The sequence below is a fragment of the Nicotiana attenuata genome, chromosome 1, assembly GCF_001879085.1.
Source record: "Nicotiana attenuata strain UT chromosome 1, NIATTr2, whole genome shotgun sequence".
NCBI classification, from domain to species: Eukaryota; Viridiplantae; Streptophyta; class Magnoliopsida; order Solanales; family Solanaceae; genus Nicotiana; species Nicotiana attenuata.
The window spans coordinates 17,708,277-17,720,913 of NC_031989.1; the positions used below are offsets into that span (position 1 = coordinate 17,708,277).

General features: G+C 40.7%; 1 protein-coding gene across 1 annotated transcript; it reads left to right on the top strand.

Annotated features, from left to right (window-relative positions):
* Positions 496-1,347, top strand: LOC109240190 (protein SDE2 homolog). The gene has a single exon (XM_019406834.1). It carries the CDS (start codon positions 656-658, stop codon positions 1,325-1,327), a length of 672 nt encoding a protein of 223 aa, XP_019262379.1. The 5' UTR covers positions 496-655; the 3' UTR covers positions 1,328-1,347.

Below are 12,637 nucleotides of genomic sequence, written 5' to 3' on the forward strand. Positions count from 1 at the left end.
GCATAAGAAGCAATGGCATCGGGTCTGCCTAGAAGAGCATAGAAACGGGCCTGACCGCCCCCTGATCGACCTCCCCCTCTGGGGCGACCCTTGGCTGACTGATCCCCACCCTAGCTGGCTGGGCGGGTGGTGGTGGAGCAACTATCGAATACAACAACTGATTAGCTGGACTTCCCTGATTCACGCCTATTTTTGCTACTGTATTCATGAATACAGTAGCTTAAATACATCTAATACATCTTATAACAATAGAAAACGTATCTACAATCCGTAATATAGCAAATGATATCTATAGATAGCTAATTACCACAAAAAGATAGTGCTTTATGAAAATTTTTCTTATTTTAAAAGCGGCTACTGTAGATAAATTGAGCCGAAAACGAGAAAAGGAGACATCTTGGGCTTGTATAAAGGCCCAAACTTTGATGTACACTAATAAGAACCGACCCGGCTTCAAGTTATCCATAGTTTCTCTTTTTCTTTTCTTCTTTTCCCCCGAAGTTATAACGAATTCGAGCTCTCCTATATATATATTTTCCAAAATGCGATATTTTGGAATTCTCTTTTTCACCAATCCCAATCGCCCATCGGTTTAAAGCACGTTCCGGCGAACAAGCACAAAAGGGAAACTACCGATCAATCAATTAAACCGGCGATGGAGATGAAGGAAGGGTCTGTAATTCATCAAGTCCTTGTTAAATTTCTCGATGGGAAGCACAAAACCCTAAATTTCAGTACCCCATCCATCTCGACCCTAACCCTAAAGCAGAAAATCCAAGCCCTAACTTCAATCCCTTGTGACCTTCAGCTCCTAGTCCTTTCCAATTCATTCTACACCCTACATGACGACCTCCTAACCCTAAATCTCTCAAACGGGTCTAATTTTCCGGTGGTGGTGAATTTGTTGGTGCGCCTGAGGGGAGGTAAAGGAGGATTCGGGTCATTGCTGAGAGGAGCAGCGACGAAGGCAGGGCAGAAGAAGACGAATAATTTCGACGCGTGCAGGGACATGAGTGGACGAAGGCTAAGGCATGTGAATGCGGAGAAGAAGCTGGAAGAGTGGAGGGCTGAAGCGGAGGAGAGGAAGTTGGAGAAGATGGCGGAGGAGTTCCTTAAGAAAAATGCCAAGGAAACAGCGAAAAAGGCTAATAAGAGTGGAGATAGTAACACGGATAAGTATGTGCAGAAGTATAGGGAGGATTCTGCTAAGTGTATGGAGGAAGTAGAGAGGTCTGTTAGGGAATCGCTTAAGGGGGTTGTGTCATCTAAAAGGAAAGGTGCTGCTGAGTTCAATGAATCTGATCCCAAGAAGCTCAAGATATGGTAAGGCCTGTCACTTTTCACTTGTCGCATTCCATTTTGCTCCATTTTGTTCAAAAACAACTATTTTGCTTGAAAGACTAAATATTTAGTATTGGAATGAAACCAGAGTGGATATTGAGGATTAGTAGCTGATACCAACTACTTTGGGATATTTTAGGCTTAGCTTTAGTGTTGTGTTGTGTTGAGTTGCTATTTGGAAATCCATTATCTTGGGTTGAACAGCTGAATATCATCTATATTTTTTCAGTGGCTGAAATGTATTTCAGTTTAATTTGAATGTGAGCACATGAACGCATGCTTTGAGTTTTTTAAAATGAAGTAGTTTTAAAAGGTAATACTCTTATGTTTAGCATGTTTTTGACTGGTTTTGTATAGTTGTCCCCTTTTTATAGAGTTGTATTGCCTCAAGGACACCTTCAACAACCACTGAAACTTGGTCAACAAGTGGTAGACATTAGCTGTTGGGCAATCAGGGACAAGGAGCCTAAGGGATCTATCCTCATCCAGAGCTTTCCAGAGCTCGGCTCCATGACAGAGCACCTTAAACCTAAGCCTATCAAAAGCCTGCAAAAGAAAACTCGATAAGGAAGGGAAGACGCGGAATTCGGAAGGCCTATGTCGAAACTCACCGCAAAATGCAACCGGCGGGCTTCCTCGAAGGCCGAGCACACATCTGTTGATGTAGTCTCCTCAGCCCTGGAAGAATCGCCCCCGTTCGAAGCACGATCGCTCGAAGAGGCCATCTTTCCAAAAACTAGAAAATTCGGGCGCGGCAGGCTCAGACGATGTTTCATCTAGAAGACGCGACTCCATATTGCCTTGCTCTGAGCGCCATCGCCCTGCGAAAGGGCAGTTGTCCCACTTATTGTTATCATCCTTTATCCCGGGAACTGGCAACCCCTCCCCCTTTCCGGAGGAGAACGACCTCGCCTCTAAAGGCTCTCCGACACCTACGGCAGTAAGATTAATACGNCTTCACGTGCAACCCACATGCTCGAATCTGCCCATTTTTGTGTACCTGAGGGATGGACCTGGTTCATCCTGAGTTCCTTTGTCAGTCTTCAAAACTAACCTTTACTTGGGCCAACAAATTCCCCCTTTTTGATGATGACAAACTCTGTGCTTTTCATAAGCTCAGGCCCTGTTTCAACTCAGCTCAACATCAACATAATGTTAGAAACATTTTTCCTTTTTATCACTTATCATCAAGGACCAGGTACATTAGGTTATAAACATCACTGTTCAAAGTGTAAAGCACAACCTTTTTCCCCCTTTTGGCATCATCGAAAAGCTGCATAAAATGTGAGATAACCAGATTTTAAAACTTACTCATGGCCACTGGGGCTACTTCAAATGCAATCATGAATTAATCATCATAGATCAAGCTAAGAATTTAAACCATCAAAGAAATATAAACAAACAGTTAGAGCAAAAATAGTGAATTTCATTGATGATTGATAAGATTCTATCACAAAGCATAAGAAGAAATAAAAATACAGAAAACATGAGCAAAAAAACAAAAAGCCTCGAATTGAGTCACTGGTTGATCTACACTAGGCTGGGATTTAAGGTTTGGAAGAGGTAGGGGCTGGGTTATTTGCTTGGAGAAGTTTCAGCATGTCTTGAAGAATTCCATCATTCTTCTACTTTTCCCTTGCAAGTTCAGTTTTGAGAACATCTCTCTCAAATTCTACCTCAACCAATCGTGTCTTCAGCCTTGCTATCTCAGTATCCTTTGCCTCACTCTCCTGTACCAAGACTTTGACTTTGCTATTGATAGGTGTCTTTTTAGATGAACCAGGTTCATTAAGAATGACATTGACTTCATAATCGCAAGCAAGCAGAGTATTAACCCCAACATGATCCTTTCTTGTACTAACCTCCCACTTCTTCATAGGTACCTTGAAATGTACAAGCACAGTTGTGAGAATGAAACCATAGGGAATGGCATGAGTTTTGGGGCTATTGATAACTCTATTAGTAGGTCCGCGAGGGTTTCCTGATCACATGGAATAGGTTCATCTATATTTTTTTCAAGTTGAACCAACCCATCAGCAGCTTCACCAGACCCACTTCCCCCTGTTTTGCTCACACTCTCTTCTATTTCAGTAAATTCCTCTCCCCAAACAACCATTGCACCAGTTTCTTTTATTATAACAACAGGAGCGGGTGAAGAATCAGCCACTCTTGTCCCCTTTCCCCTCATAGTACTCCTATCGCCCTTGCTCTCCCTTTTTTTTCATTTTTACCACCAACTTCTCCAGATTATGTAGTCTCAACACCTGCTATACATCCTACAAATCTATTCTCCAAATTTGCAGCAACTTTAGAAATTGTCTCAGGAGAAACTTTAGAATCAGAAGATACCTGTTCAGTTTCGGAAGACCTACTTTCTTCCCCCTTAGTAGCAGACTTAAATTAATCTTCAGATTTCTAGGATTCTTCTTCCCTACATGCTTTCAATTGCTTGTTTATTTTTTTGATCTCCTCTCCTTCAGCGAAAATCTTACGAGCCATCATCTTTACTCTACCTTTCTTAGAGATTGGTGTGGTTGAAGCAGTGGTAGAAGGTGTGGAAATGGTTTTCTGTGGTGGTGATGAAGGATTTTCAGAGGTGTTTGACATATGGAAAAGAAGAGAATTAGATTGTGTTTGGAAGATGAAAGAAGAATGAGAGTTTTTGACGGCTTGAGAGAGATGAAGTAAGGAATACACTAATGCTGATCAATATACAGAGGAATAATTGATGGGGTAACTACAGCTTTTCAGACTCTTCGAAGTTTAATTAAACTGAAATTCAGTTTTGAAGAGACGTTGGAGTGTATCCCTAGAATCTAGATACTTCCATTCGGTTGGGACTCTTTTGAATGAGACTGGTTCACTTGTAACAGATAAGTCCAAAAGGAGTTTGTTATTTGGTAGGACTCTGCTCATGATCCAAATATAGTTATTTCAAATTATGCAGAGTGTAGAAAACGTACCGTGTTATCTTGATGAACCAGGTTCTTCACTGATAATTCTCTTGTGTGAGTCTAAATTTGCCAAAATAGAGAAAATATCATTAGTGATTAATGAGTCATTTTTATACATGGCACACAAGTATACTATGGAAAGTATGAGACTGAGCAAAATTTAATCTAATTATACAGTTTACTGACTTTCTAACCAAAATTTGTTTTTCAATTTTTTTTTTCATTTTTTTTTTGTTTAACCTTGAACTGGTCCTTTTAGGTGATCTTAATCATCCCTAATTCCAACCTGTTCCTCTCAAAGTAATCTCTACTTAAGGCATTAGTGAAGATGTCAGCAATTTGCTTGTCAGTAGCACAAAATTCCACAGTGGCCAAGCCTTTCTCATAGTTGTTCCTCAAAAAATGGTGCCTAACATCTATGTGCTTAGTTCTTTTATGATGGACCGGTTTCTTTGTCATACAAATAACACTAGAGTTATCACAAAAAATAGGGATGCAACCACATCAATTCCAAAGTTCAATAATTGTTGTTTGATCCACAGCAATTGAGCACAACATGAAGCATCAACAACATACTCCGCTTCAGCCGTAGATAAGGCCACTGAATTTTGCTTTTTGGTAGCCCATGTCACAAGACATGAACCAAGAAAGTGTGCCATACCTGAGGTGCTCTTCCTATCCACAAGGAAACCTGCATAATCAGCGTTAACATATCCCACTAGGTTAAAAATACTACCTTTTGGATACCAATGGCAAAGGTCAGTGGTGCCTTTCAAGTATCTCAATATTCTCTTGACAACAGTCAAGTGGGACTTCTTTGGATTTGCCTGAAATCGAGCACAAAGACCTAGACTGAAAACAATGTTAGGTCTGCTAGCAGTAAGATACAAAAGAGAACCAATCATTCCCCTATACAACTTCTGATCAACAGATGAACCAGGTTCATCTATATCCAATTTCGTGGATGTTGCAATAGGAGTGTCAATTTCATTAGATGTTTCTTCCTGGTTTTGTTACTAAGGAATAGGTTCATGGACAGGTTCTCTCGAGGTTTGAGGATCAATTCCTCTCTAGTCAGTTCCCCCTGTCATGTTGCCCTGGGTGGAATGACCTGTTCCATCACATGTTCCTTGCTGTGATGCTTCTTCAGGCTGCACTGTGCTTTCACCATTTGAATTTCTTATCAGCCTATTCTCTTCATTATCTTGTTCCTGCTTTTCAGAAAGAATGTTAGTTTTAAATAACATATACATTTTTTCTACACACATAGTTCTTTTACTGTATATCTTATAAACTTTACTATGTGAAGAATATCCCAAGAATACTCCCTCATCACTTCTGGGATCATACTTACCTAGGGAGTCTTTGCCATTATTGTGCACAAAGCACTTGCATATAAATGCCCTAAGATGGGATATATTTAGCTTTCTCTCTTTAAGTAACTCATAGGGAATCTTCTTAACAAGAGGTCTAGTCATGCAACTATTTATGATGTAGCATGCAGAAATTCAGCAAACTTAGCATTTTCAAATTTAGTTCCATGATCAGACCTAATTGATGCAAGTTGATTACCTAGTTGTTTTTGAGTTTTTCTAACAAAAGAAGTAAACATGTGAAATGCTTCATCTTTAGATGTTAAAAACAATGTCCAAGTAAACCTAGAGTAATCATCAACGAGCACAATCACATGTCTTTTACCACCTCTGCTTAATATTCTCCTTGGACCACAGAGATCCATATGGACCAGTTCCATCGTTCTGGTGGTGCTTACCACTTTCTTGCATTTAAAGGAGGATCTTACCTGCTTCACCCTTGCACAAGCCTCACAAACTTTGTCTTTCTTGAACTTGATGTTAGGCAGCCCTATCACCAGATCCTTGGAGACTAATTTGTTGAGTTGACTCAGACTTGCATGTCTAAGTCTCTTGTGCCAAAGGAGGGGATCATTGTCCAACACACTTAAGCAAGTGAGTTCATTTTCTGAAAGTGTGGACAAATCTACAATGTAATGTATTGTTTACTATTTTTCCCTACAAAACAATCTTGTCAGTGGTAAGATTAATCACAAAATATTTGGTAGTGGTGAATGCTACCAAGTTACCTTTATCACATAATTGTGATACACTTTCACGACTGTACTTTAGGCCATCTATCAAGTAGACATTCTCAATAGAGTGAGAATCAGTCTTACCTACCTTTCCAACCCCAATAATCTCACCTTTCTTCCTATTTCCAAAGGAGACGTTACCTCCTTTGAGGTCCTCAAGTGAAAGGAACTAGTTCTTGCTTCCTGTCATATGCGTTGAACAGCCACTATCCATGTACCATATTTGGCTTCTCCCTTCACTTGGACCCGCAAAAGGAAATCAAGGGTTAGTACTTAGGAACCCAAACTAGTTTGGGTCCCTTTCTATAGGCAAAAGGGTGAATCAGATTCTTTTTAGCCCAACCTGGCAGCCTATTTTTCCCTTGAACAAATTCTTTATTCTTTTGACTAGCCTTTTCTTTTGCAATACATTCACTTTTATAGTGACCAGTTTTACCACAGTGTGTGCAAATTATGTTCTCAGGAAGTGTGAGGTACTTGCTTTTGGGATCCCACTTAGGTGCAGGGGTCCCGTAGCCAAGTCCTCTCTTATTGCTACTATGGTGTTCATGTAGCCATGAAAGTGCATCAGAGGACCTATTCCATTTACAGGTTCTGTCTAGCTCGTGCTTAACCTTGTTTAGATCCTCCTTAAGAACTCTTATCTGCTCATCTCTTTTGTACAACTCATCTTTCATTTTTCCTACATTTTCTTCTAAAGTGAGTTGTGTGTGATCAGCTTTCTTTTTACCAGTTCCTAATTTCAATTTTAGATTTTCAGATCTAAGATCTAGGACAGTGGTGTCAAGTTCATGAACTTGGTTCTTTAACTCAGCATTTTTACTTTCACTTTCATTAGCCCTAAGTTCCAGTTTTTTGCACTTAGCTTTCAAAATCACACACTCCTTAGACAACTGTTCCTTTTCATTGTTTAGATCCTCAGATTAATCAATGAAATCCAGGAGTAACTTAGATAGCCTTTCTTTAGACAAAAATTTAATCTTGTCTTTGAGATGAATTATACTTACCTTAGATTCCTCATCGGATTCTCCAATTGCCATAAGTGCTTGTTCATCTCCATCTTCACCCTCTGAGTCCTCACCTAAGCTTTCTCCCCAGGCAACAACCATAGCCTTTGTTGATCCTTTGTTCTTCTTGGGTTGAACCTGTTCCTTCTTCCTGTTCCTTCTTTCAGCTCTTTCCTTCTTCCATTCAATTTCCCACTGAGGGCAGTTTTTGATGTGGTGATCAGTCTTCCCACACTTGTAACACCCCTCATTGGTTTGTTTTTCAAGAACCCTTGGTTTGCTGTAGCTTCCACTTCTTGAAGGATCCTTTCCTCTCATTAGGTACTTCTTGAAGTCCTTTGTGATCATGGTCATTTCATCCTCCTCTAGATCAGCACCTTCAGTGATTCTGAATGCCAAGCTCCTTTCCTTCTTGGGTGCATCCATCTTCATGGTTTGCCTTCTAAGTTCATAGGCAGTGAGATTTCCAATTAGCTCATCCAACTTAAGAGTGGCAATGTTCTTTGATTCTTGAATAGTTGTGATTTTTCTTTCCCAAGAGACTGGCAGAACCCTTATCAAAATCTTCTCAACTTTGTCTTCTTCAAGAACAACCCTTCCAAGAGACTTAAGTTCATTTGTCAGTGTGGTGAACCTTGTGTACATCTCTTGGATGGTTTCCCCTTCCTTCATGGTGAAATTCTCATATTGAGAATACAGCAGTGTTCCTCTGGACCTCTTCACTTGAGGTGTTCCTTCATGAGCCACTTGCAAAGTGTCCCAGATTTCCTTAGCAGTGGTACAACTTTGAATTCTACTGTACTCGTCTGGACCAAGTCCACACACAAGCCATTTCTTGGCCTTATCGTTCCTTTCCCATTTCCTCAAGTCGACAGCATTGCAGTCAGCTCTTGTTTTTGGCATGTCTACTCTTTCATCATTCTTCTTTATGGTAGCCAGGGGACCATCAGCGACAATGTCCCATAGCTCATAGTCTTCTCCGATGATGTGATCTCACATCCTGTTTTTCCACCAAGAGTAGTACTGGCCATTAAAGAGTGGAGGCCTATCAGTGGATTGCACTTCCCAGTTTCCAGGTGGTGCACTTATCTTGATCTGTTCCTAAGGTGTTAACCTCTTCAAGGATAACTTGCTCTGATACCAATTGATGTTTTATACTTTAATACCACACAAGAGGGGGGGGGGTGATTTGTGTGGTACCCAATTTTCGCTTAACTTGATTATAGAAGGACCTGGTTCTACTATGTGTTCCAACTACTACTGTTTGCGGAATAATAAGTAAAGAAAATAAAGAACACAGAGATTTTTACGTGGAAAACACCTGGCTCAAAAGGTGAAAAAAACCACGACCTACTACTCAGTAGGATTTTCCCAAACTTCCACTAAAATCACTGAGCCAAAAACTGCATTTACAAAAACTCTTTTGTAAACCTAGGATTAACTCTAATCCCGTTGTGGTACACAGCCTCAACTGCTGCGACAACTTCAAGTTAACTCTAACTTGAACACTCTAAATACCTAATAAAATTGCTTCTATAAAAGCTGAAAGGTACAATGTAAAATCACCTACTACAATTGAACTAGAATAAAAGATAGACACTTGGAACTGGTTCTTCTATCCGGTTCAAGTAGCTTCAGGATTGCACGCTTGAATCACACATAAATTGCTTGCAAAATTGCCTTGCTATTTTGCTCTCAATTTACGTTTAACTTATGCTTATATGCATCACCTGTAAAAGAGAACAACACTGATATTTAAGGAGTTAGTCATAAGAGATTGACTAGGATACAGATGCTACTCTTCCATCGTGAAAGAGTTCTAGTTGATCTCATACTCTAACTCTTATCCTTTTCTTAAACTGTGTTCTCTTTGTATAAGAAGTCTTTCTCCTTATCCAATATGCAACCTTTTCGATCATGATCAGGAGATATCACTTCTGATAAGTTAGGCTTATCTCCTTCACGTGCATCTCACATGTCTTTCTCCTACAATTTTTTCGAGGTCGAAGGCACTGGTATCGGTGTCACCTCATCGACTGCAAAAATTTCCTTTGCAGCGTGTTGGTCTCCGTAAATTGTTTTCACACCATCCACTGTTGGGAATTTCATCATCTGATGAAGGGTTGAAGGTACTGCCCTCATGTTGTGGATCCATCCCAATAAGTGCATTGTATCTCATGTCACCTTCGATGACATGGAATTTTGTATCTTGGATGGTCTCGGCCACGTTCATTGATAGGATTATCTCCCCCTTCGTTGTTTCGCTTGCCATGTTGAAGCTATTTAGGACTCGGGATGCAGGTACCATTTGGTCCTGTAGGCCGAGCTGCTCTATGACCCTCGATCTGATTATGTTTGCTGAGCTACCTAGATCCACTAGAACATGTTTAACTTGAATTTTATTTAACAAAATAGAAATTACCAGGGCGTCATTGTGCGGCTGCGATATTCCTTCCGCTTCCTCGTTATTGAATGATAGGACGCCCTCGGGCACATAGCTCCGAGTCCATTTTTCTCTGGTGATCGACACCTTGGTGCGTTTGAATATAGGCCCTTGTGGAACATCGACACTGCCAACGATCATATGAATTACAAGTTGCGATTCTTCCTGCTCATTTTTTCTGTTTGTATCTCTTTCCTTGAAGTGGTTCTTAGCTCGATCACTGAGAAACTCTCGTAGATGACCCTCGTTGAACAATCGAGATACCTGCTCCCTCAGCTGCCTACAGTCTTCGGTCCTATGGCCATGTGTGCCATGATATTTACACATCAAGTTTGGATTCCTTTGAGAAGGATTGGTTTGTATAGGCTTGGGCCACCTGGTGTCTTTGATTCTTCCAATAACTGACACGATCCCCAATGCATCCAATAGTAGGGTCGGTATGTTTATCAAAACCATGCTCACTCATAAGTCCCCAAGAATTCTGTCATCGATCGTTTCTCCGATCGGTCCGATGGGGATTGCGCCCCGAACAGTTGTTTCTTCGTTCTGAGACATATGGATGATACCATTCCCTATTTGATCTCGGTTCTCTATCTGTATCCCTCAGGGCCTTAACCGCCAATCTATTTGGATGAACTGAGCCCGAGGGGGCTCCCAGCTGGTCGTCTTCGACCCTGATCTTCGACTGATAACGATTATGTACATTTGCCCAAGTCACAGCAGGATACTCGATCAGATTTTGCTTCAACTGTCGTGACGCGATCGAACTCCATTCGTTCAGTCCCTGCATAAATACTTGTACTGCCCAATCATCCGAGACCTGTGGTAATTCCATTTTCTCCATTTGAAATTGGGATACGAACTCCCTCAGCATCTCATCATTCCTCTGTCTTATCTTAAAAACGTCCGATTTGCTTGTCGCAACCTTTATGGCCCTCGCATGTGCTTTCACGAAGGCGTCTGCTAACATAGCAAACGAATCGATAGATTTCGGTGGCAAGTTGTGATACCAAATCAAGGCTCCCTTTGACAAAGTTTTCCCAAATTTTTTCAACAATACTGACTCGATCTCATCATCATTCAAGTCATTTTCTTTAATCCCGCAAGTGTATGAGGTAATGAGTTCATTGGGATCAGTAGCCCCGTTATATTTACTTATATCGGGCATGCGAACTTTTTAGGAATGGGCTTCGCAGCCGCAGTCGGAGGGAATGGGTTTTGTATGAATTTTTTGGCATCCAAACCTTTCAAGACCGGGGGTATCCCTGGTATTAATTTGATCAACACGGCGGAAGAGATGTGTAAAAATTCATAACCAACTACAGAGTCAACCAATCGCTGAGTCTCTCCTCCTGACAGGAACCATTACCTCATTATGTACCAAATAACGATATTTGCTCTTTAATATGCTTCATATAATCCGATCGCACTGATCCCAGATTCAATAATCTCGTCTCACCCAATACGAGCTGCTCAGGCAATAAGCCACCCCAGACATGACCAAAAGTCTCATATGATGCCACAATGTGCCAATAAGCTATTAAACCGAACGTGATACATCAGGAAAACGAACTCTGGAAGAGACTACTCAACCCACGTAACTATTTAGACAACCGAAAAGGTGTTAAGAACCTTCGTCAGAAAATGGGAAATAATACACACAAAATAGAACATGGGGGACTGTACTCAACATCACACTCTTGCGCCATGCAACCCGATCCAAACAACATACCCGTGGCGGCGTGCCACCCGATCAACACGTAAAATCTATAAGGAAATTCTTACCGAGCTAAAGTGCTCATAACTACAAAATATCCGAATATCGGCCACAAGCACGCTAAATGCGTAATACCATCCCTGGGAGGACAGATAGCGCCATACACTACAAATCTTAAGCACAACTAAGGTGCGATATATGATGTGAATCTCGAGAGCTATCCTGCTCACATAATACCATCGCTACACGGAACCTCAAAACATATGAAATTAATCAAGCCGTTTCACAACCCACACGGTACAATATAGTATTACATGAAATAGACGATGACGAAATAACATCCAACGTTCGAATACTCCTCCACAAGGAGCGCTATGCTGTAATGAACACATCCGGCATGATATAGAGCCCATATTCATATTTAAATCCATCCATAGACCTCAAGCTGATTATGACCGCACAGTACTAGTCTAATAACCTTTCAAGGGTTCATAATAACCCTTTTTCCCATAACATATAAGAACAACCATCATATCCAGAACAAACCTCCACAGTCCACAACCAAATGAACTGAGCGTCCTCCAGGCATAAATTCTCGAATTAGCGATATCACCACAATCTTCATATCTGGTTTCAATATTCACTCAATCAAGTGACTACGACAATTTTCACATCAGGCCTTAGCCAACAAACTTCAAACAATTAGTCAAATCCTTCAAGTGATGAAAATATTTTGAAATATACTTCCTCCAAATAAATATTTTCAAAAATAGTTCTTTCAAAATAAATGCCTTTCGAATATAATATTTTCAAATAAATATCCTTTGAAGATAAGTCACCCTATGACACCTCATCTCATAATCATACAATACGGGTCTCAATACCTGACACTAACACTTGGCATCCTGTGCCCTCATCACACCTCATAATCAAACTGACAATTTACGTGCCAAATAGATCCATTCTCACATGGAAGGCGAATAAACAAGGGTGTGCATCTATACTCAACAATATCAAGGAAACCTCTTATCCGATAAGGGTGACTAGCCACGTGTATGCTTGTGCAAG

Bases quoted from the DNA above. Each gene is read 5' to 3' on its own strand.
- LOC109240190 (XM_019406834.1), top strand. From the start codon at position 656: ATGGAGATGAAGGAAGGGTCTGTAATTCATCAAGTCCTTGTTAAATTT.